The sequence below is a fragment of the Alternaria infectoria genome, assembly GCF_024043175.1.
Source record: "Alternaria infectoria strain BMP 0036 chromosome Unknown scaffold_20, whole genome shotgun sequence".
Classification (NCBI taxonomy): domain Eukaryota; kingdom Fungi; phylum Ascomycota; class Dothideomycetes; order Pleosporales; family Pleosporaceae; genus Alternaria; species Alternaria infectoria.
Window position 1 is genome coordinate 368234 of NW_026250709.1, and position 23156 is coordinate 391389.

At 54.6% G+C, this 23156-nt stretch overlaps 7 protein-coding genes across 7 annotated transcripts; 5 read left to right on the top strand and 2 right to left on the bottom strand.

Moving 5' to 3' along the window:
• Positions 1–54: 54 nt before the first annotated feature.
• J4E92_009035 (uncharacterized protein) lies at positions 55–2568 on the bottom strand (the record flags this gene model as incomplete). The annotated part of the gene is made up of 1 exon (XM_051500384.1): positions 55–2568. The coding sequence occupies one exon, from the start codon at positions 2566–2568 to the stop codon at positions 55–57; it is 2514 nt and encodes an 837-aa protein (XP_051349472.1).
• An 886-nt stretch (positions 2569–3454) lies between these two features.
• On the top strand, positions 3455–8758 carry J4E92_009036 (uncharacterized protein; the record flags this gene model as incomplete). Its single annotated transcript, XM_051500385.1, has 1 exon — positions 3455–8758. One exon carries the CDS (start codon positions 3455–3457, stop codon positions 8756–8758), a length of 5304 nt encoding a protein of 1767 aa, XP_051349473.1.
• A 516-nt stretch (positions 8759–9274) lies between these two features.
• On the top strand, positions 9275–10126 carry J4E92_009037 (uncharacterized protein; the record flags this gene model as incomplete). Its single annotated transcript, XM_051500386.1, has 1 exon — positions 9275–10126. The coding sequence occupies one exon, from the start codon at positions 9275–9277 to the stop codon at positions 10124–10126; it is 852 nt and encodes a 283-aa protein (XP_051349474.1).
• Positions 10127–11422: 1296 nt separating this feature from the next.
• J4E92_009038 (uncharacterized protein) lies at positions 11423–13736 on the top strand (the record flags this gene model as incomplete). Its single annotated transcript, XM_051500387.1, has 3 exons — positions 11423–11730; positions 11780–13077; positions 13135–13736. 3 exons carry the CDS (start codon positions 11423–11425, stop codon positions 13734–13736), a joined length of 2208 nt encoding a protein of 735 aa, XP_051349475.1.
• A 241-nt stretch (positions 13737–13977) lies between these two features.
• KRE33 (killer toxin resistant protein) lies at positions 13978–17496 on the top strand (the record flags this gene model as incomplete). Its single annotated transcript, XM_051500388.1, has 3 exons — positions 13978–13984; positions 14167–17215; positions 17274–17496. 3 exons carry the CDS (start codon positions 13978–13980, stop codon positions 17494–17496), a joined length of 3279 nt encoding a protein of 1092 aa, XP_051349476.1.
• Positions 17497–18091: 595 nt separating this feature from the next.
• Positions 18092–20354, bottom strand: J4E92_009040 (uncharacterized protein; the record flags this gene model as incomplete). Its single annotated transcript, XM_051500389.1, has 2 exons — positions 18092–20129; positions 20182–20354. 2 exons carry the CDS (start codon positions 20352–20354, stop codon positions 18092–18094), a joined length of 2211 nt encoding a protein of 736 aa, XP_051349477.1.
• Positions 20355–21676: 1322 nt separating this feature from the next.
• J4E92_009041 (uncharacterized protein) lies at positions 21677–22965 on the top strand (the record flags this gene model as incomplete). Its single annotated transcript, XM_051500390.1, has 4 exons — positions 21677–21775; positions 21841–21939; positions 22000–22196; positions 22254–22965. 4 exons carry the CDS (start codon positions 21677–21679, stop codon positions 22963–22965), a joined length of 1107 nt encoding a protein of 368 aa, XP_051349478.1.
• Between the last annotated feature and the right edge of the window lie 191 nt (positions 22966–23156).

Here is a 23156-nt window from a genome sequence, read left to right on the forward strand (position 1 = left end):
TGATTCGCATAAAACCACTGTACAAAAAAGCTGATGCTAAAGCTGGAGACGTTCCTACTGCCTCTTACCCGCCGAGCTCGCTTCACTACCACTGTCCTCATCGCTCTCCTCATCCTGACCCTGAGCATACTTCTCGTTGAACCTATCCTGGTCCCGATACGGGCCCTCGCTACCCTCATCATCACTCAGCAGGTCCTCATCAGACTCGCCAGCAAAAGCATCATACAACTCTCCACCCCTCTTCGCGCGCTTCTTCCTGCCTGCAGCACCAGAAAGCAAGCCCGCTTCATCTCCAGCTTCGTTGTCGTCCAGGACCTCGAACTCGTACGCGTCGCGCGAGTCCTTCATGCGCTTGCGCCTAGCAATGAAGAAATAGGTGCCAAGACCAGCCATGAAAACGATAATCAGGGCGAGAGCGCCGTATATCCAGATTTGGGTGCGCTTCGACACGCCAAAGGTGGGGAAGGGGTTAGGTAGGAAGTTTTCAGATGGATCAGCAGACGCCGTGGCACTGGCACTCGCAGTCGCCGAAGTCGTCGTCTGCACACCACTGTTAGCTGGTGTCTGAGAGGGCTTCTGGTTCACGGGACGGTCGGGGTGGTCATCGGGGATGGATGTCATGGTAGGTGAGGTACCACTGGGTATGGTAATACTAGTGGTATGTGCCGGATGATCATCAATCTTGTCGTGATCGTCGTCGTCGTGCTCGTCAGGGATGGGGCGGAGCTTGGCTTTGGAGGCGTCGATGCATTCACCCCAGAGGCGGAGCTTCCAGTCGGTAAAGGTGCCCGTCTTCATGTTGCCGGATTTGACGTCTTTGACTATGACGGTCCAGTTGCCAATGGCGTTCTCTCCCCAGTGGGCGACGGACATGAAGGTCCAGTCAATGTAGCCGTATGGCGCTTCGTCGTCGCGGCGTGCGGTAGACAGGTGCGAAACCATGCCGCTTGGAGATCGGAGTTCGACACTGAGATCGCCACGGCGCTCGTGCTCTACGTTCATGGTGAGCGTGATATGCTCAACACGGGCAAAGTTGGCCTTCTTGAGCATGTCCTCCTTGACTTCAAAGACACTGGCGAGGCCCTGGTTGCCTTCCGGAATCGCCTTCTTCACGTGCATCCACGGCGAGTAGAACCATGCTTGGGGCTTGACGAGCTCCCACTCCTTCGCCTTCTCTACAATGGCGTAGGCATCGAGCTTTCCGTATCCGAATTGATGGCTGAACATGCGGTCGATCGAGGTCTTGGTCCAGTCGCTGGGCGTGTCAAAAGGAACAGCTGTCATGACGGCGAGCCATTGCATGTCGCGCCATGTCAACTCAGGACGGGCCTGGAGCGCAAGAGCGAATACTCCTACACCGATGGGTCCGGCAGCCGATGTACCTCCGTGCTGGCTGGTGCACTTGTTTGCGCCGACGTCTGTTGTGTGGATGGCATCGCCGCCGCCGCTGCTGTATGTTACAACCAACTGTGCGGAGCAGGCCTCGGAGTAGTATGGGTGGCCGTTGTTCTGGTCGATGGCGCCGACGGTGATACTGTAGATGCTGTTGGTGTAACCGTCGAAGTTGCAGTTGTCGTCGCTCGCAGCACCATTGCCCGCCGCGAAAACATAGATGGATCCCTTTCCACCGCGGCCCTTCTGAACAGCAGTGACCATGGCCTTCTCGATGAGGATGCCTGGAGCTTGCATGGTCTTACCATCGTCGGGCGGACCCCATGAGCACGAGTAGATGTCGTTCTGCTGCATCTCGAAGTTTATCGCGAGTGCCTCGTCGAGATCTGTAATATCGCCCGAAAGGATGCGCACACCTGAGATCTTCGCGTCGTAGGCAAGTCCGACACCGCAGGCGTCGTTCCTTCCGGCGGCGATTTCTCCCGCGCATCGTGTGCCGTGGCGGTCGTCGGAGAGCTTTGGTGTAGGTAGGTCTTCGTGGTCGTTGTAGTCGTGGGAGCCGGCAGCGAAGAAGTTGTCCTTGAGGTCGTTGCTGGTGTAGTCCAGGCCATCGTCGACAACGCATGCGGTAACGCCTTCGCCGGTGATGTTCTGCAGCCACACACCGGTGACGTTTATGTCGTTCCCAGGCGTCTTGACATTGAAGATGTGCCATTGTTCTTCAAAGATGGGGTCCTTGATTTGCAGCTGGCTCGCTACTTCCCGCTGAGCTTTGATGGCATCCGTAACAGGGGGGCCCCGTTCTGGCAGTTCTGGGATGACGCTGCGCTTCCAGTGCCGCGCCTTGATCTTTTGCTTTTGGGTGAAGTGGACGCTGTCGAGAGGGTGGTACTCGGGGCCGACTTCCCGTTTCCGCCGCCGCCTCTTGAGTTCTTGTTGTGCGTCGTCTACGATGTCGTTCTCGTGCTTGGGGGCCTTGAAGACATGGTGGTCCTCGAGTGTGCCAAAGGGGCCCTCGTACGTCAGGCCGAGGTGCGCGGCGAGGTCTGAGGGCGATGCGGAGGGGGAGATATGGACGGCATAGTAGTCGTGGCTCGAGTAGTTGCGGGGTGGGAGGTGCCTTCCCGCAGTAGCCAGTGTGGCTGCCGTCAGCAGGCTCCAAAAGTGAATGCGCATGGCGATGGCGCCGAGAGGGTATTAAGTGCAGCCGGCTGCGGTCATGTATCGTGTAGGGTCGTAGGGCGTGACGTGGCAGCGCGTGCTGGGGAAGTATGCGTAGGTGGGTGGTGAGGATACCGTGGGCGGCGAGTCGAGAGGGTCGTCGGTATTGAGCTTATTGAGGAGACTGATTACGACGACAGGGTATTAGATGGACAGATGGACCGAATGCCTATGCGCGCGCCGAGTGCAGTGCGCCGGGGGAACAATACAGGCGTAGTGTAATAGTGTGAAAGAGGAGGAAGAAGCACCTGGGGCGTCACGTCGAGGGAGTCGGCGACTGAAACGTTGATGTTTGACACTTCTCTGGCTTCTTCGCATGCAAGGTGCCTGTATTGAGACCCCCGGGACGCCTTCCCCTTGCGGCGCTAGTGGCCGCCGCCCTTGCCTTGCCGGTCGCCGTGTGGAGGATGCCTGTCTGTCCAAGATGTTGCCGTCCGTCCAGCTCGAGCCCCAGCCTCCTCTACCGCGCCCGCCACCACCATTCTGCGATATGCGCTGGCCATGGATAACTGCCCCGACCCTGCATCCGTACCGCTCTTCCTATGTCCTTGCACTTAGCATCTCTTGATTTTCCCGCGACACAGCGTTGTCATTGCGCCGTCCATCATCGCTACCGCATATTGCACCCCAGCACACCTCCGCCGCCTCTCCGCACCCGACATCCTTAGGTAGCTACCACCATCGAGGACTGCAATTGAGACGTGTATCTAAGACCGGATGTGATAGTGTAACCTAGCTACGTAGATGCGCCCGACCTAGTTTCGTCCCATCTCCCACAGGACGGTGGTACGCCCCGCTTGCTTCACCGTGGCCATTACCGATCCCATGATCTCGTCGCATCATGGAAAACAATAGGAACAGCGGCTCCTTTGCATCGCGGGCGGTCAATCCTACTCTCCTTGAAGTTCCAGACAGCAATCCCCAGAAGCGCAAATCCTACCGCCGCCCAGCCGATGCGCAACCCGCAGGCGCATCCCCACCAGAGCCCGATATGTCGAATACCGTACCCAGCAATACTGCGCGCCCGGTCGCAACTGTGCCCTTGAATGGCAATGTCACCATTGGCAGCGGGCATAGACGGCGGCAGAGCAGACACATACCGCCCCCGACGACAGGCGCAATGAGCGAATCTGTGCCAGCTGCCCCAGAAGTACCTCGTGCACCACCCTCCTCATACCGAGACCCGTATGCCAGAGGGGTCAAAGTGCCCGCGCGCTCAAGCTCTGGCCGATCGCGCGACCCAGCCATCCAACTGAACCCGAGCAGACAGCAGGCGACTATCCAAACAGCTGCCAACAGACTGTATGAGCTCCGGTCACCACCCTATGCGCCTGCCGAACCGTTGGCGGGGACCGTCCAGAGACGTGGCTCTCAGCGCAGACCCTCTGTGCCCGACCGGTCGCCCCTGCAAAAGTTGGAGGGGAAGCTAGACGATATCAGCAAGGAAGAGAGAAGGGCACGGATACTCGAGGCGGAACTGGCCGCGCAAGAGAAGGCTGAGGCCGAGATGCGAGAACGACGAGCGCGAGAAGCTGCGCAAAAGCAACGTGTCGTGTCTGTGCCCATACCGGAGAAGTCATCCAGCGCTTCTGCCCCAACCAACAACGGCAGGCGCCAGGTGTCCATGCCGTTCCAGGACAAAACCATGTCCCCGCCAATGTCCCCACCCATGTCTCCGCCCATGAGCGACCTGGAATCGGACGACGGCTATGCCTATGACCTTAGCGACCCATGGCATCCCTCGGATGCGCAAGGTGGAGCAGTTCAGTCCGTTCAGCATGTGCCCATGCAAAAGGCGCAGGTGGTTCCCATGGCCTACCAGCCGGTACCGCATACTGATGCTGCCATACCGAGAGGAAGCAGCTTGAAGGGAAAGGAACCGGCGGGTTCACGGAAATCTGGCAGCTATAGCGATCGTAGCATGCTGCCCTCACAGAACATGCCCAGAAAGCCAGTAGCCAACCCCGCGGGACTTGGCCTGGTAGGTGTCCGCGACACTTCAACACCCTCTGATGTATCTCGTTCGGAGAGCAAGAGGGGCCAGGGGAAAAGAGACAGCCGAGGATTCATGGCTGCACAGATGGAAATGCAGCAAAACGATATCGACTACAAAGGATCACCGCGAGAGAATGATACCCAGCAACTGCCACGCAAAATACCCCCCGTTCCCCAGACCGTTCAAATTCCGCCTATCCCGCCTGTCCCTCAGACCAATCGCAAGAGCGTCATGTTCTCTGAGTCCGAGTCGGACCTAGAGCAGCACGATCCTGAGAAGAAACATCGCTACTCCCGCCATCACAGCGAGCCGGAAAGGACCTACACACCCGCTCCTATGCTCGAGGAATGGAGAAGTGCACCGATCGGTCTCCTTACTGCAGATGATCTAGATCTAGACGCTCCAGCCAAAGCCAATAGCGGCAACAAAGCATGGTGGGAAGAGAGCAAGGCCTCTCGACGAAGACGTTCAGGCGGATACGCGGAGCCAACTTACGATGGCTATGCCGACGATGCCCCCACACACACTGCTTTCAATCCACCACTATACCTCAAGTGTGGACCGCTCCTACGCTACACCGGTCTTCGGAGAGATCGCAGCGTTCCCGGACGTGAGCGTGAAATCTGGAGAGGCAGTATCATGATTGTTACTGTTGACGCCTCTTCTTCGTATACCAAGCCGCCGACGTTGCGATTGTTCAAGCAGCCAATGGACATACTTCCGCCTCCGCCGGAGGAAATTAGCCAGGACCAGCTGAACCCTTCCTACGTCGATCCCATCGAAGGCCAAGTCAAAGTGTCGCGTACTGGTGAGGCGCTATACGTCAAGCCGGTTGACGAACTCGCAGAGGACGAGGACCTATCGCGCATTGAAGACGACACCGGTTTGTTCTCCACGACTCGAAGCACAACGAACGGATCAGGTTCTAAGTCAACCCGCATTCACAAGAAGGACGGCGAGAAGCTTGGCAAAGTCCGTGATTTCCCCGGTATACGCCTGTATGCTGAGCGAGGCGTGACCTTCTGGCGCTTCAATATCGAAGTCGAACTTGGCAGTACCCAGACACGCATTGCCTACAAGATCAACCAAGGTCCTGCCATCGGATTTTGGGTCCCAGCCAAGGGAGAGTCTATGAACATCATGTTTCACAGCTGCAACGGCTTCTCGGCCACTGTCGAAGCGAATGAGTTCTGTGGTCCAGACCCGATGTGGCGCGATGTATTGAACACGCACCAAACCCGCCCATTCCATGTCATGATCGGTGGAGGTGATCAGATTTACAACGACGCTGTAATGAGGCAGACGACATTGTTCAGACAATGGACTGAGAACAGAAACCCCATGCACAAGCACCATCAGACATTCTCTGAGGAGATGCAGAACGAGCTGGAGCAGTTCTACCTCGATCGGTATGCAATGTGGTTCTCCCAGGGTTTGTTTGGCATGGCCAACTCCCAGATCCCAATGGTCAATATCTGGGATGACCACGACATTATCGACGGCTTCGGATCATACCCTCATCACTTTATGCAAACGCCAGTATTCACCGGTGTTGGTGCCGTTGCTTTCAAGTACTACATGCTCTTCCAACATCAGTCTGTACCCGCCGAAACCGACAAGACCGAACCGTCATGGGTACTTGGAAAGAGTCCTGGCCCGTACATCAAGGAGCGCTCTCGGAGCGTCTTCATGCAGCTCGGTCGTCAAGTAGCCTTCCTCGGTCTTGACTGCCGTACAGAGCGACAGCGTGATGAAATTCTTACCGAAGACTCCTACGACATCATCTTCGATCGTCTGGAAGATGAGATCATCAAGGGTGAGACTAAGCACCTGATCGTGCTCCTTGGAGTACCCATTGCCTACCCCCGGTTGAACTTCCTCGAGAACATCCTCACAAGCAGGCTTATGGACCCTCTAAAGGCTCTCGGCCGCGCAGGAATGCTGGGCAACTTTGTCAACAAGTTCGATGGAGGTGTCGAGATCCTGGATGACCTAGACGATCATTGGACAGCCAAGCACCACAAAGAAGAGCGCAACTGGTTCATCAAAGAGCTGCAACACATTGCTTCGACCAAATCTGTGCGCGTCACCATACTCGGTGGTGACGTGCATCTGGCGGCAGTCGGACAGTTCTACAGCAACAAGAAGTTGAACGTTCCCAAGGACAAGGATCACAGATACATGCCGAATGTTGTGTCTTCCGCTATTGTCAACACACCGCCTCCAGACGTGATGGCAGACATCATCAACAAGCGCAACAAGATACACCATCTCGATTCAGACACAGATGAAGACATGATCCCCCTCTTCACTCACGGCGTCGACGGCAAGAAGAGGAACAACACACATTTGCTACCACATCGAAATTGGTGTAGCATTCGAGAGTACAAGCCAGGATCTTCACCGTCAGAAACGCCATCGCCACCCACGACCCCTGCGAACGGGCCGCGCATGGGAAGAACGATGTCAGACTTCGCGCCAGGGCAGCTGGTGAGAAGACTCAGTGGCCAACAGAGAAGACCTTCAGGAAGAGGCCGAGGACCACCTGTGTCTTATCGCAACAACCCTTCATATGCCGCCGCCGATGAAGTTCAGATCGGCCACCATCAACCACAGTCTTCGTTCTCGCCCGATCGATCAGAACCTGAGAGACCCACTCGTTCGCGACGCAATTCTCTGACATCACTCTTCCGTCGCCGCGCGTCAGTAGATGTCGCCCGTCCTGACACGTCTGAGACTGCAACACCACCCTTGAGCCGGCACAGTGTGTCTCAAGATCGACCGTCTACCTTCCATCGCCGACCCAGCGTACTGACTAAGAAGACTGAGCGGCACCACGGCCCATATGTCAACCTTGAGGGTGGTCTTGACATCTGTCTCAACGTTGAGGTATCGCAGCATGACCCGGCCGGTATCACAATGCCTTACAGACTACTCGTGCCAGCGCTTACTTATGTCGAGCCTGAAGAGGGTGTCGTCGAGAAAGAAAGGGGTAGATCCCGTGGTTTCTTTGGCTCTTTCGGTGGCAAGCGCAAAGCGACGATCGGCGATGATGGAAATTCCATCTCGGGCAGCGAAAGCGGAAGTGAGCTTGGGGAGATGTCTAGTGAAGAGGAAGAAGAGCGCACGCAGCAAAGGTACAAGGTCGGACCTCGGATAGTCATGCCGAGTATGGGGTCTCAAAACAGGCGTGGCTCTGAGCCTGCCCCTGTCACTGCCATTGGCCCTGCAGCTCCCGTTTCCACTGCCCGAGAGAACCGTCTTAGTTCAGGCTTCCATGCTAACGCAGCTGCAACTGTAGCTCCGAACCAAACGAACGGAATCCCCCGCGATCTCGTTTCAGAAAGTCAAGGACGACGAAGCTTGGATGCGGCTGCGGGTACCTCGTCCAGAGCTGCTGCCTGGGACAACGTGGCCGCGAAACGGCACGTCAGCATGCCGGTCGCTCCTCCCGCTACCCAGACTGCGACCCAAGCGACAGCGATGCCATCCCGCTCCGCCTCCACGCGCAAGCAGCCCACCTATAACTCGTCTCACAAGTCGCAACTCCCTGCGCCTTCGCCAGAGATAGAACCCAAAGTGCAGCGAAGATCCATGGGTGGTATCTTGAACCAACACTCGCACGACAAGAAATGGGAGCATGATGCCCATGTGGCCGCTCATACACCTGCACAAACACAACGGAAGGCGAAGAGGGAGTCATACCCACCGCATCCAGCGATCGTCGGCGCCGGACCAAACTCGCCCTACTCGCGAGACGGACAAGGCCTCCAAGCACGACAAGACACAGCCGGTGGCGACTACTTCTCCAGCGGCGGCCGAGACGGCAAGACCCATCCCGCAACAGCACCGCGTCAAGTCGTCGACCCAGAGTACACGGAGAAACCAGTCCAACGTGCTGATTACGCCGCACAACCACAGCGAGGCGGTTACGACCGCACCTCTTCCTATCCAGCCTACCCCCAACGTAACGGCACTGCGGGAGTAGGCGCAAAGTACCTTGGCGGAGGCAGGTACGAGGAGGAAGACGAAGATAGCTTCGATAGCGCTGATGACGATGAGGCTAGTCTCAGTGGACAGGAGCAGGAGATGAGCCAGGATAGCTTCGTGGTGCCGAAGCGTAAGAAGAAGTGGCAGATTTGGAAGTAATGGGCGAGGAGGGATTGCAATAGTGATCATCGTCTGGTAAGACGGGGATTGGATTGGTAATGAGTTTACGATTTGGGTACACGACTGGTTTGGGCTTTTCGCCCAGGGTACATAATGACGGCGCAGCGTATACCATGGTGTGTTTAGCGGGTTTTTAGAATAGCGACTTCTTTCTCCCCTTCAATTCAATACTCTAATATCTTACCCTGGTTCCTCGCTTGGTGTCATGTGCGTCGATGTAAAAGTTGGAATTACGGCTTGTTATCGGTAAGCTGGCATTTCAATTGGTCGTCAACCATCACGAACCAAGGTTCCGACATCCCATCCATAGTACACTTAGGCGGAAGTATGTGTGAGGCTGGTATAATACAATACGTATCCCATCGACATTCTCAATATCAACAACAAGCCTGCCGACTACATCAACTTCTCCCAGCTCCTTTCTCGCCGATAATCTGCATTGTATACTCCAGCCTCCGCGCCAGCACCACGGACAGCCTTCCAAACCCAGGCAATATGTCTCTCAATTCCCAACCTAAAATCCGCTTCACCCCCAAGATGCTCAACCAGAAAGCCAGAAAGGCCCAGCCCACGAAAGAAATGTTGAATCTCGGCATACAAAACTCTTCAGATTCGGCCTTCTTCAACTTGCCTGGCGATGTCCGCAAGCGCATTTATGAATTTGCGTTCACTACGGGCGAGGTTATTCAACTCCTACCTCTTGATGCGGATTTGGAAAGGGCAGCTATTACCGAAGCAGAGGTTGACGAGACGATGGAGATGGAGATGGATATTGACGAAACAGAGGAGATGGATATCGACGAAATGATGATGTGTCTTGACATCAACAACACCAAGACTGAAACGCGAAACCCCTTCGCCGCAATCCTCGCATCCCGACAATTCTACTTGGAAACACACCTTTTGCCTTTCTACCACAACACCATCTCCTGCGCCAACATAGGGGACCTCGCCACTACTCTACGCCGCCTATCACCCGCCCAAGCATCCTCTATCCGCTCGCTGAAGATCCAGTGGGCGACCGCGCTGTTAGCAGTGCAGGAGTACATGGACTTATCTTGGGCATCTGTGATGGATCCAGAATCGGTCAGATCAGCACTGCAAATGCTGGACAAATTGGAGGAAGTGGTCGTGGACTGGGCGGGGAAGAGGCGCATCTTTCTTAATAAAAAGAGGGTGGAGGAGGCGCTGAATGCGTTATGTGGGAGGAAGATTGTTGTTTCGTTTGAAAGGGGCGGGGAAGAGTGTCAAGAGGTTGTGCAGCGTGGGGGAACCGTACAGCAGAGGAAACGAATGGAGCGAGCGGACACGGCGATGGAGTGGTCGGCGCGCGCTTGGGATGCATGAGGGGGGGAGGGAGGTGCGCGGGAGGGTGGAGATGGAGAGTTAAGAATAATGTGCTCATGCACTTCAACATGGGAACTATGGCTGCAGTTGTTTGCCTAACGACCTGTCTTCCTACTTTGCCATAACATTACATGTACATGTTGCTATGCGTTTCATAAATATTGCTCTTTCTTGAAACCTTAGAATGCATAGCGATGTCGACAGAGTAGGACGAGTGCATAGCAGTAGCTGTTGGCTTAATTCTTGTGTTTAGCATATGCGCTTTTCTTTCTATTTCGCAACAGGTGTTGAGAAGTGTAGAGATTAGTACCACGCAAGGGTAGCCCCGCCACCAACAGATAAGGCCCGGCTCGCGAGCACAGGGAGTCTGCAAAAACAGCAAAAAAAGGTGAGAGATCACTAGTCCTGGTGGGGCTGGAAGAATTGTTAGTAAAGGAAATCGAATCACGGGTGTCTGAAAATCACGTACTTCGAACCCACGGCATCCGCATAACCTGAGATGAGGTCATAAGAGTCTGACGAATCTTATAAGAACGGCGCGCTACCACTGCGCCACAGGACTTTGTTGTCCCTGGACTTGTTTTTGGACATTTTTTAAATTGCAACATTCATATTGTCAATATATTGATGTGGGAGAGCTGAATGTAGCCGGTACCCATTGATCGGAATTGTTGTACATCGCACAGATGTCATAGGCGGGGCAATGCAAACGTCGGTGAGTGATGACACAAAGAACGCCGCTAGCCGGTGGGGTGGCTGGTGCCCGCCCGCGTGAGGGGATCGGCCAACCACATCCGCTTAGTTGGACCGTGAGACATCTACCACGGTGCTCCCTTCCGCGTTCCTTGCTTCACAACCATCGCTGTCACTCACCTGTCGGATACAATCGTTACACGCATCCTGGGAGAAGCCTTCCATTCAGTAAGTCATGATTCCAATCCTTCATCGACCCGTAGACACCCTTCTATCAACGTGGCGGGTGTCCGAGGTCGTTGCTTCTCTGAGTGTATGATGCTCGACAACAAGAGACGTTGGCCAAGGGCAGAAGTTCCATACGCTCTTCAATCAATGATCTGTTTTATGGTCTGATGATCTTGTTCATTCCTAGCATCTCAAAGTCGGCTCTACTACACGTGGTATCCGTACAGCTACATCTACACCGCTTCCAAGCGTCTCCAACACGGGACGATCCTATATCTCAACACAATGGTTTAAAACCTAAACATGAGAAGTAGTCTATTCTGAGCACCCGACTAACATGCTCCAAAGATACCTTCTCTTGAGGCCAACACCAGCATGACGATCAGAGCCTCCAAGTTCACACCCGAGGTGCTACTCGAAGCGCCACGCCGTTCCGGAGGTGTCCCAAACTCCGATGCATCAAAAGTCATATACGCGGTTTCGACATACAGCTTTGCTGAACATTCGAAGAAATCCGAGATTCGCGTTCTGGATGCCGCAAGCCAGCAGACCAGTCTTGTAACGGATGATGCATCCTTCAGCGAGCCTTCATGGCTTGACGATGAGACTGTATTGTTGCTAAAGTCAAATGATGATGGCACCACGAAGATGGTCGTTGGCTCTCCATACAACTTCGAGAAGACGTAGGTTCAATACTCCCGTATGAGTGTGCGACTGCTGAACGACTCTCAGCAAACATACTGCTGTACATATCGACGGTCCAGTAAGCGACGCCAAGATCTATGCCCTCGGTGATGATACTTTCGGTTTCGCTGTGGTCGGTAAGGCGAAGCCAGATGGTACGCTGTTCAACCCCGAGCTGGCCGAGAAGCCACATTCCTCGGGCAAACTTTACAAGTCCGGATTTGTTCGCCATTGGGATCATTACGTGACGGAGAACCGGAACGCGATTTGGCTTGGCAAGTTCATCTTGAAGAAGTCGGAGAAATCCCAAGATACAGGTGCCAACCCTGGGTATCCTCTGATAAATGCGCTAAAGGGAACGGAGTTGGAGTCGCCGATCGAGCCTTTCGGTGGAAAGGATCATTTCGACATATCCAAGTATGGCCTGGTCTTCACAGCGAAAGATCCTGGCCTGAACCCTGCGACACACACGAAGACCAACATCTACGTTTCCGCGTCTGAAACATTCTGGGATGATCTTCACTTCAAGGACCAGCCACAAATTCAAAATGTATCCATCGAAGGCTTCGAGGGTGCCAGCACATCTCCTGTCTGGTCGAACTCGCGTGGCATGATCGCTTTCCTCTCTATGAAGACTGATGGCTACGAGTCAGACAAGAACCAACCCTTCATTATCCACGATTACAAGAAACCTTCAGAGGTCACCCTACTCTACGGATCTGAAGACGGCAAGGGTAAATGGGACCGAAGCCCACAGTCAATATCTTGGAGCCCTGACGACTGGCGCCTTTACTTCACTGCTGAATCACGTGGGCGTGGAAACCTATACAGTGCCGGACCTCCTAAGCCTGGCGGCGAGAAGGAGCCTCTGCCATCACTACTAGTTCTGGGTGGGACCATCGGCTCAGTACAGGTGCTCAAGAATGGCGATCTTTTCTTGGCTTCCACCAGCTTGGTCGAGAACTCTCTCTACTCACTGGTCCCGCTAAGCACGCAAAGCAAAGACACCGCCGTCTACGATCTTCCCATCGACGATCGGCCATACGACTCCGACCCTGATCATCTGACAACCAAGTATATCTCTTCAAATACTCGCTCTGGGTCCATGTTTGGTCTGTCGCGCCACCAGATCGACGAACTCTATTGGGATGGGGCTGCGTCCGGTACCATGGTCCACGCCTGGGTCATAAAGCCCAGCAACTTTTCGTCCAGCAAAACATACCCCCTCGCTTACCTCATCCACGGTGGACCCCAGGGTGCATGGACGGATGGATGGAGTACGCGTTGGAACCCTGCAGTATTCGCAGAGCAAGGCTACGTTGTCATTTGCCCAAATCCTACGGGAAGTACGTGAACCTCGTACCACAAACTGTAGAGTAGATCAATACTGACATCATCTCTAGGCACATCCTACGGACAAGCTTTCACAGATGCGATCCAAGGCCAGTGGGGCGGTCTGCCGTATGAAGACCTCGTGTTGGGCTTCGACTACATCAAGAAGAATGTCAGCTACGTCGACACGAAGCGAGCCGTTGCCCTCGGCGCCTCTTATGGCGGATACATGATGAACTGGATCCAAGGACACCCGCTTGGCCGCGAATTCAAAGCTCTAGTGACCCACGACGGCGTCTTCAGCATGTCCGGACAGATGGCGTCTGAGGAGCTGTATTTCCCCTTCCACGACATCAAGGGAACGCTTTGGGATAGCCCCGAGAACTGGGCCAAGTGGGATCCGTCCAGGTTCACAGAGAATTGGGCCACGCCTCAGTTGGTCATACACTCTGAACTGGATTATAGGCTCACCATCAGTGAGGGACTGGCAGCGTTCAATGTGCTGCAGTGTAAAGGAATTGAGAGTCAGTTTTTGACGTTCCCGGATGAAAATCATTGGGTACTGAAGCCGGAGAATGGGCTCATGTGGCATACGGTCGTGTTGGATTGGATCAATAAGCATGTGGGATTGAAGACGTACACTGAGGCTCGGAAGGCGGGAACCACCGACTAGTATTTCGGTAGTGAGCTTTTGCCATATAGCACGTCCCTATGCACTGATTGGGCTCGACATTGCCATGTGTGTGATTTCGTTGTCTTGACTCTGAACGACATATGAAGCCTGTACGATGATAAATCTTGTCACTGAATCTCTCGTTATTAGTGGCTAATCCAGTTGAGAGTGAAACAACAAGCAGATGAAAATAAATGCATGCATTCAAAGTTTTGGTTCAAGTCAAGACGCGCTCGCATCCATGGATTGTAGCGCGTAGGTAGCGTGAGGCTGCTCTTATCGATAAGGATCCTGGATTATTTTCTCGGGCATCGCGACGGCTCGAACTTTTCCTTAGCACGCAGCTCGTCACCCACCACAACACGGGCAACAAAACCCACCGCCCTCCAATCTAAACGACACTCTCCCGCGACCCGAACTCAGCCGATAGATCGCGTGCGCCACCCCAACCACACCCGCTATCGAACTAGAGGCGGCGACGCCTGCGGAGCTCTCAAGATGCCGAAGAAAGCCATCGACTCCCGTATACCGGCCCTGATCCGCAATGGCGCCCAGGAAAAGAAGCGCAGCTTCTTCGTAGTTGTCGGCGATCGCCAAAAGGACGTCATTGTCAACCTCTACCACATCCTGCTGAACGTGGACGTTAAGTTGAACAAGTCGGTGCTGTGGGCATACAAGAACAAGCTGCTGGGATTCTCAAGTCACCGCAAGAAGCGCGAGAAGAAGATCAAGAACGAACTCAAGCGCGGCATCCGCGATGTCGACACCGAAGATCCATTCGAACTATTCGTCTCGACGCAGAACATCCGATATGTTTACTACAAGGAAACCGACAAGATTCTGGGTAACACATACGGCATGTGTATCCTGCAGGATTTCGAAGCGCTTACGCCGAACCTACTCGCGAGGACAATCGAGACGGTCGAGGGTGGAGGACTGGTCATATTGCTGCTCAAGGGCATGAGCAGCTTGAAGCAGCTGTACACAATGTCCATGGACATCCACTCGAGGTATCGGACGGAGGCACATAGTGACGTGGTAGCGCGCTTCAACGAGCGCTTCCTGCTGTCACTCGGGAAATGCGACAGCTGCTTAGTCGTCGATGATGAGCTGAACGTGCTCCCCATCTCAGGCGGAAAGCATGTCAAGCAGCTGCCTCCACCAGACCTAGAGCTGGAAGGCAAGACGCCGAAGGCGAAAGAGCTGGCAGAGATCAAGGAGTCTTTGGCAGACTCGCCTCCCACAGGAGATCTTGTCAAGCTTGCAAAGACCGTAGACCAGGCCAAGGCTCTTCTGACCTTCGTGGAAGCCATCGTCGAGAAGACGCTTCGCAGCACGGTTACCCTCACCGCAGCTCGTGGACGCGGAAAGTCTGCAGCTCTCGGTGTTGCAGTGGCAGCAGCAGTAGCGCATGGATACAGCAACATCTACATCACATCGCCCAGTCCAGAGAACTTGAAGACGCTCTTCGAGTTTATTCTCAAGGGATTCGATTCGCTAAACTACGCAGATCACCAAGATTACACCATTATGCAATCGACACAGCCCGATCAGAACAAAGCCATCGTACGAATCGAATTACATCGACAGCACCGACAGGTCATCCAATACATCAGGCCCGAAGACTCGCACGTCTTGGGACAAGCAGAGCTTCTGGTGATTGACGAGGCCGCGGCAATCCCTCTGCCCCTCGTACGGAAACTGATGGGTCCCTACCTCGTCTTCATGGCATCGACCATCAACGGTTACGAAGGAACCGGTCGATCGCTATCGTTGAAGCTGATTCAGCAACTTCGTGAACAGTCGCGAGGTAAAGGAAACAATGGCTCGACTCATGTGGTTGATCGTTCGACTGGAAAGGAGACAAAGGACGGCAACGAGACCTCCATGACTGGCCGGTCACTTCGGGAGATTACACTGTCGGAACCCATTCGATACGCTCAAGGCGACTCAGTAGAGCGGTGGATGAACGATCTTCTATGTCTCGATGCAACACTACCCCGAAGGACGAACACGCAAGGGTGCCCGCACCCCGACAAATGCCAACTTCTCCATGTCAACCGGGATACCCTCTTTTCCTATAACCCTGCTGCTGAGAAGTTCCTTCAGAAGATGATGGCGCTATACGTAGCTAGCCACTACAAAAATACACCCAACGATCTCCAGCTCATGTCGGATGCGCCCGCCCATCAGCTCTTTGTGCTCACTGGGCCCACAGAAGAGAACAAGCTCCCTGAGCCCCTCTGTGTGATCCAAGTGGCGCTCGAAGGTCAGATCAGCAGAGAGAGTGTAATGAACAGCCTGAGCAGGGGACAGCGTGCAGGCGGTGATCTCATTCCCTGGATTGTTTCGCAGCAGTTCCAGGACGAGAACTTCGCAAGTCTTTCCGGAGCTCGCATTGTGCGGATAGCAACCAACCCAGAGTACGTCAAGATGGGCTACGGATCAAAGGCGTTACAGCTTCTGGTAGACTTCTACGATGGCAAGCTCGCCAGCTTGTCGGAATCTGAGCCTCAGGAGGTGGAACAGATGCGCAGAGTGACAGAGGAAGACTTGGAGAACACGTCGCTCCTACAGGACAATGTCAAGATTCGGGAAGCCAACGAGATGCCTCCGCTGTTTGCCCGACTACAGGAGCTGAGATCACCAAAGCTCGACTATGTCGGTGTGTCGTATGGCCTTACATCGCAGCTTCACAAGTTCTGGAAACGCGCATCGTTCGTCCCAGTCTACCTACGACAAACACCCAACGATCTCACTGGAGAACACACATGCATCATGTTGCGTTCGCTCGAGACGACCTCATCCGATGGCAGCTGGGTCGCCGCATTCGCCAAGGACTTCCAGAAACGTTTCCTCTCCCTCCTTTCCTACCAATTCCGCTCATTCCCTTCCATCACCTCTTTGTCAATAGAAGAGTCCGCATCAGCAGGATCCAAGCTAGACGCCGACCTAGCCGCAAAGCCCATCAGCAAGGCCGAACTAGACGCGCTCTTCACACCGTTCGATCTCAAGCGTCTGGACTCATACGCGAACAACATGCTCGACTACCATGTCATCCTCGACATGCTGCCTCCCATCGCCACTCTCTACTTCACCGGCCGTCTTAAGGGCCAAGTCAAGCTCAGCGGTATCCAGACCGCACTACTCCTCGCCATTGGTCTGCAACGCAAGGAGTTCTCCGACGTGGAGAAGGAACTCAATCTCAACTCCAGCCAGTTGATGGCCATGTTCGTCAAGATTGTACGAAAGGCCGCCACAGCATTCCGCAGCATAGTCGAAGGCGCAGTCGAAGAAACCATGCCCGACGCTATGGAAGTAGAAGAGAACGGCGCGGATGGTGAGGCTGCCGAGGATGCCCACCGCTTCATTCCCCTCGAGAAGGACCTACAAGAGGAGCTCAGGGAAGGTGGCGACGAGTTCCTGGCTGAGGACAAGGAGAGGCAAAGGAGCATGATCGATGCGCTACCTCTGCACAAGTAAGTTTCTCAGATTCCACAGTTATACATCGAGCGATCACTAACTTTTTACCTACAGATACGAAATCGACGCCGGAGCCGCTGACTGGGAAGACGCCGAACGCGCCGTCAGCAACGCAGCCAAAAAGGGTGGAGCAGGCAGCATGACCGTCGCCGTCAAGACAGGCGAGAAGAAGAGGAAAGTCGGCGAGGCAGTCGAAGAAGCATACAAGGAAGCCGAGAAGTTCAAGGAGGGTGCTGCGAAGAAGAGCAAGAAGCACAAGTCTAGCAAGAAGGCTTGATTGATCGATCGGAAATATCACGCTGCGTATGCATGGTAAAAGGAGTTATCACCCTGGCGTTACAATCTAGTTTGGCGAAAATCCAGTGCTTTGTACTTGAAGTAGTAGTAAGGGTAGTCAGTCAGTTAGTCTCCAATGTAGACCTAACCATTGCTTTGATTGACCCGATGATCTCACTATCTGTATGCCTCTAACCCTCTCTCTACTCGACCCTATCAAACCAGACCGAAACGAATAAGAAGATTATAATATTATATACGCATAACAGTGGAGTTTTGAAAGAGTCGCGCCCAAGAATCGCTAACCAGCAAATCTGCCAAAAGTAGAAACAGATTCGAAATGATTCAATCATGGGGGGGATATCATACGCGTAACAACGAACAATATGGAAAATGGAGATGGTGATATCTTCTCTCTCGCTTTCTCTTCAACCCCTTCCCCGTATATTCCCCTTGTGATCGGATAACAGATAAGAATCAGATAGTTCGTCCCCTTCTAACGGTCTTCATACAGACGGATAAGCAATAACACCATGCCCCTTGATCTTACACAACGGACACTAACGATTTGACAACACAACCTCTTCGCTCATGTTCTAAAACGCGTCTTCATTAGGGCAGGCCGTAACATCATGACCCTCGCTCTCGCACAGCGCGCACCATTTATCCGGATCAGCGATAGCAGCGCCCTTGGGAGGCACGAGGTCGGAGTTCGAGGCGTTGAACGAGGGGGTAGGTAGAGGAGACGTGGGCGCATTGCCTGGTGGTTTCGAGGGGCTGAGGGCAGAAGGGCGGGCGCCGGCGGAGGAAACGGAGAGACCGCGGAGGCCTTCGATGACGACGTCCTTGCCGCTTCGTAGACCGTCTTCTTGGGGGTATGAAGATGGGTCTCCGCCCATGGCGGAGCAGTTGAGGATGTCGTGGCCGCCTGTTTCGCAGATTTCGCACCAGAGGAGGCTGCTGTTGGCGGAGGAGCGGCCGTCGGACTCTGGCATTACGGAGAGCGCGGGGGGCGCATCGCGGCGGGTTTGCTGTGGGGGTTCGCGCCAGTTTACGACGGTGTCTTTTGAGTGGCGCTCTGAGGGCTTTTCTTGTGTCGCCGTGTGTTCGGACAGGCCGTTGCTGATGACGCTTTCGCGCTGCTCTGCGAGGCCGAGCTGCCTCTTTAGCTTCTCGAGCTCACGTTCTAGCTCTTCTTCCCGGTAGGCCTTGCGCTCTACGAGACCCCGGAGTTCCTCCTTCTCGCGCTCGAGACGTTCTGCGTTTGCTTTGGCGCTCTGGAGCTCTTCGGCATCGACATTGGACGATTGTCGCGATAGTGGTGAGCGGACACGGTCATCTCCTCCTCCAGAGCTCAGGGAGTGAATGATGGCCTTGAGACCCCGAATCTCGTCATCGCGCTGCTCGACCTCTCTTTGACCTGGTGTGTGAGGTGCGTCGACCATTGCACCGGCCCCCTTGAGAGCAGCAGCGGCCTTTTCGCGCTCGCGACGGAGTTCAGATCTGCCTCGCTCGACTTCGCCCCGCAAGAATTCGACTTCTCCTCGGGCCTCTGCTTCGCCTCTCCGCGCATCCTCTAGACCTTCCTCTAACTCCTGTACAAGCTCTTCTAGTTGTTTCAACTGCATCGCTACAGTCTCGACATCTTCGCTGCGGGACGCATATTCCCGTAGCTCTTCTTGTAACTCTTCGACCTTCTTCTCGTAAACGCGCTCGGTTTCGGTGCTGGCCAGCTCTAAGGTATCGATGGTGCTGCGGAAATCGGATCGATGTGCGTCGAACTCGGATGTGAGCATGGCGATCTTATCGTTCTTCTCCCTAAGAAGTGCTCGTAGTTGCGCTACATCAGTAGGCTCGCTGCTGCCGTGCGCCGAACCCATATCCAACCCGTCTTCTGGTATCAGGCTTTGAATCTCTGACAGACTCGCTTCCATTTCGCTCAGCGACGCAGCCTGCTCTTTGAGCTGCTTCTCGCGTTCGTCCAGGAGCGCCTGAAGCCGCTGTACTTCTTCGTTTGGTTGCGAGCCAAGGCGCGAACCAGGCCTTTTATACTTGTAACTTGCCATGGAGTCATTGCTGGTCCGCGCTGCGCCGACCGGGGTTGTCTCATTGTCCTCGTCGATGGTGTCTTGGTGGCCGAGCCGGGAACTGCTTCGCGAGTAGGGTCGTTGCGGACCAGGTGTGCGTGGTTTCTGTGGGAGAGGGGCTCTGGGTGCAGGGCTGGCATAGCGAGGCGGCGCCGGACTTGCGAATCGTGGAGGTGCGCCGATTGCGCTCTTGGAGAAGCCAGAGGGTGTAAGTCCGCCGCTCCTTCCCGGTGTTGGACCGGTACCAAGGCTGCCTTTTCGGAGAGGAGACTCGGGTCTGTATGATGGTCTGGCTTGGGGCGGCCGCTTGGGACTAGGCGCGCGGGCTCCGGGCCCGACAGACTGTGAGAACTGTGGCTTTGGCATCGAGGGGGCATTAGGGCTGAAGCTTGGCTTCTCCATAGTGGAGAGACTGAAGTTGTTGTGGTATGAAGGCGTGGTCGGCTCAGGTGCAAAGTCCGACGAGTCTGCTGAGACCCGTTTCTGAGCGCGATGTACGGGCAGGAAGATGCCAGAGCCGGGAACAGACGTATCGAAGTACTGTGTGCTGTAGACAGGTCAGTATGCGCGCATACATGTCGAGCGTTGAGTGTGCGTACCCATCGACAGCGCCGTCGTTCTTGCCCCGCGCTGCATACTCCCTGTTCAGTTCGACGCCCGCGAAGACGCCCTGCTTGCCCCGAATGCTGCCAACAAACTTGACGACACCGACCATGCCGCCGGGGACGTCGACAGTGTCGCCGACATCAATATCTTTCCCGTCTGCGCCCATCCTGTTCGATGGCGAGCCTCCAGCGCCGACTAATGCGGATAGCGATGCTTGCCGTGCGATGTTGCGGCTGGCGTTCAGCGAGAGATTGGGCGAGGAAGCAGTGGGGTGGAGTGCAGGGCGCGCTCCAAGACGCCTGGGAGTGTGCGGGTAGGCCATACCGGACGGCTCGTTGACAGGGTCGACCTGTTTGGAGTAGCACAGGGCAGGTTGGACGGTGTTTGTTTTGATGCGATGGTACCGCAGGGGTTGGACTGCCAACGTAGCGGCGACTGACGAGCATGATTAATTAACCGATCGCTACCCAATCCATCTGCACCAGAACGTCAGGGGAAGCGTCCCTCCTTTTCTACGCGCAGCCCCTCTTTTCACTTCAACGTTGCTTCGAATAACATCTCCCATTGTCGACGTCGCAACTGAAATGCAGCAGTATGTCATACAAGCTGTGGTACGCGACGGTAGCGCGCAGATCCTTGTGCATTGGGACCGACAAAAAGCAATCAATCCCGTACCAATGACAGCATGCAGCCGACCTATGCTTCGCGACAAACAGTCCTTCATCTGCGTATACTAGACAATGCTACTGCTTGTTTGAAGCATAGGGGGTTTCGCAACATGTGAATTGACTTTCCCATATTCGGCTGCTCGAACTATTGGACTATGCTAGTATCACCAGTCATTATTGAAGATACTATTGATATCCTCAAGTCCGCCGACGCCACAAAAGCACCATCAAGTCGCGTACTTAGTCTCCGATGACCAAACCATGTCCTTGCTTTATTGACGCGAAGAGACCAAGCCCTGCATAAGCAGTGAACGCAAACGCGTGGGCACGTGAGGAGGAGCGGGAGCGGGGGAGGCAGTCAGATTCCCGGCTGCCTCCCGATCGCTTGCGGGAGCCCTGGAATACCCAACAGGTATGAGGACATGAAAGCTCTTTGGTATTGTGCTGGAACGAGCAGTTTCAAGGTTGCAATCAGCCTGACGCTCCCATATCTACTTGGACTTTATATATGTGTCCAGGTAGTAACCACATGGATTCAGTCATCAAGACTGCGCGTCTAGATAGTACATGGAAAACAGCAGCACTCCAACAACATGCATCTGCAGTCTTCTTCACGAACACTTCAAACTCCAAAAGGTGTAAAATCCCATCAGCATCGACTCAGCTACCCGCGGAGTCGCCGCAGTTCCCGACTCGCCGACCGAGCGCCTTTCCCCATGTTCCATAATTGCCTCGGCTCACGCCTCGGTGATGGTCAACCGCGCCAACTACATCACTGCGCGCGCGCCCACACCATGTTTACTCAACAGCCGCTCTCACCATGGCCGGCAACGTGCGACAACCAATCGACATTGCGTCGCTAGAGCGCTACATCGCTGCCAATGTACCGGAGATCAAAGTCCCGCTGGACGTGAAGCAGGTACGCTGTTCAAAGTCGGGAAGAGATGGCATGTTCGCTGGAGATGAAAGCTAACAAATGGAAAGTTTGGCTATGGACAGTCGAATCCGACGTACCAGTTGACGGATAAAGATGGCAAGAAATATGTTATGAGGAAGAAGCCCCCGGGTCAACTGCTGTCAAAGGTATACCAGAGCTCTTCATTCGAAGAAGTCGGTCATCGTAGCTAACACGGAGCTTTGTAGACTGCGCACAGAGTCGACCGCGAGTACAGAATTATCCACGCACTCGAAAAGACCGATGTTCCCATCCCGCGCGCCCTATGCCTCTGCCAGGACCAGGACGTCATCGGCACCGACTTCTACATCATGGACTTCCTCGACGGGCGTATCTTCGAAGATCCCGCAATTCCAGGCGTAACAGCCGAAGAACGGACGAAGATGTATGACCTCTCAGAACCACTTGAGAATCGACGACAGTACTAATGCATAACCTCCAGGTGGCACTCCGCCATAACCACGCTCGCGAAATTCCATCGCGTATCCCCCGCGTCTGTCAATCTCGCCTCCTACGGCAAGAACTCTGGCTTCTACAACCGCCAAATCGCAACTTTCGATACCATCTCTAAATCGCAAGGTGCGGCCAAAGATAAGGAGACTGGGGAGCCAGTAGGCAAGATACCACACCAAGACGACATGGTAGCCTTCTTCAAAGACCCAAAGACGCAGCCCAAGGACCGCGCGACCTTTGTCCACGGCGACTACAAGATCGACAACGTCGTTTTCCACAAGACAGAACCTAGAGTAATCGGCATCCTGGACTGGGAAATGAGCACGATCGGCCACCCGCTGTCTGATCTGAACAATGTTCTCGCGCCCTACGTGACAGCATCGGATGAGACTGCCATGTCTATCGGGCGCGCGCACAAGGGTTTCCAGCCTGGAGCTACACCTGGTCTGCCTACCAGAGAGCAACTGATTGCGTGGTACTCTGAAGTTGCAGGCTGGGATCCGCGACCGGACTTTGTTTGGGGCGACGCTTTCAGTACGTACAGGAGTGCCATTATCATGCAGGGGATTGCGGCACGGTATGCATTACGACAGGCGAGTAGCGAGCAGGCGCAGTCGTATGGGGCTATGATGAAGCCCTATGCGGAGATTGCATGGGGTCTTGTGCAGAAGATTAACAGAGGGGAGAAAGCGAAGCTATAGCCTTCTGATCTGTGTAGGCTATTCGTCAGTAAATCATATTTCAAATGCACTTGGGTTCTTCTTCGAAAATCGTGATTTGGAGCTGTAAAGGTGGTTTGTTGATTCTCTGACTCTGAAGATAGTAATGGCCGGGCGCCGTTGCACTTTTCTCTACCAGATTCTTTTATCGAGATCCAAGCCTATCCTCGCCC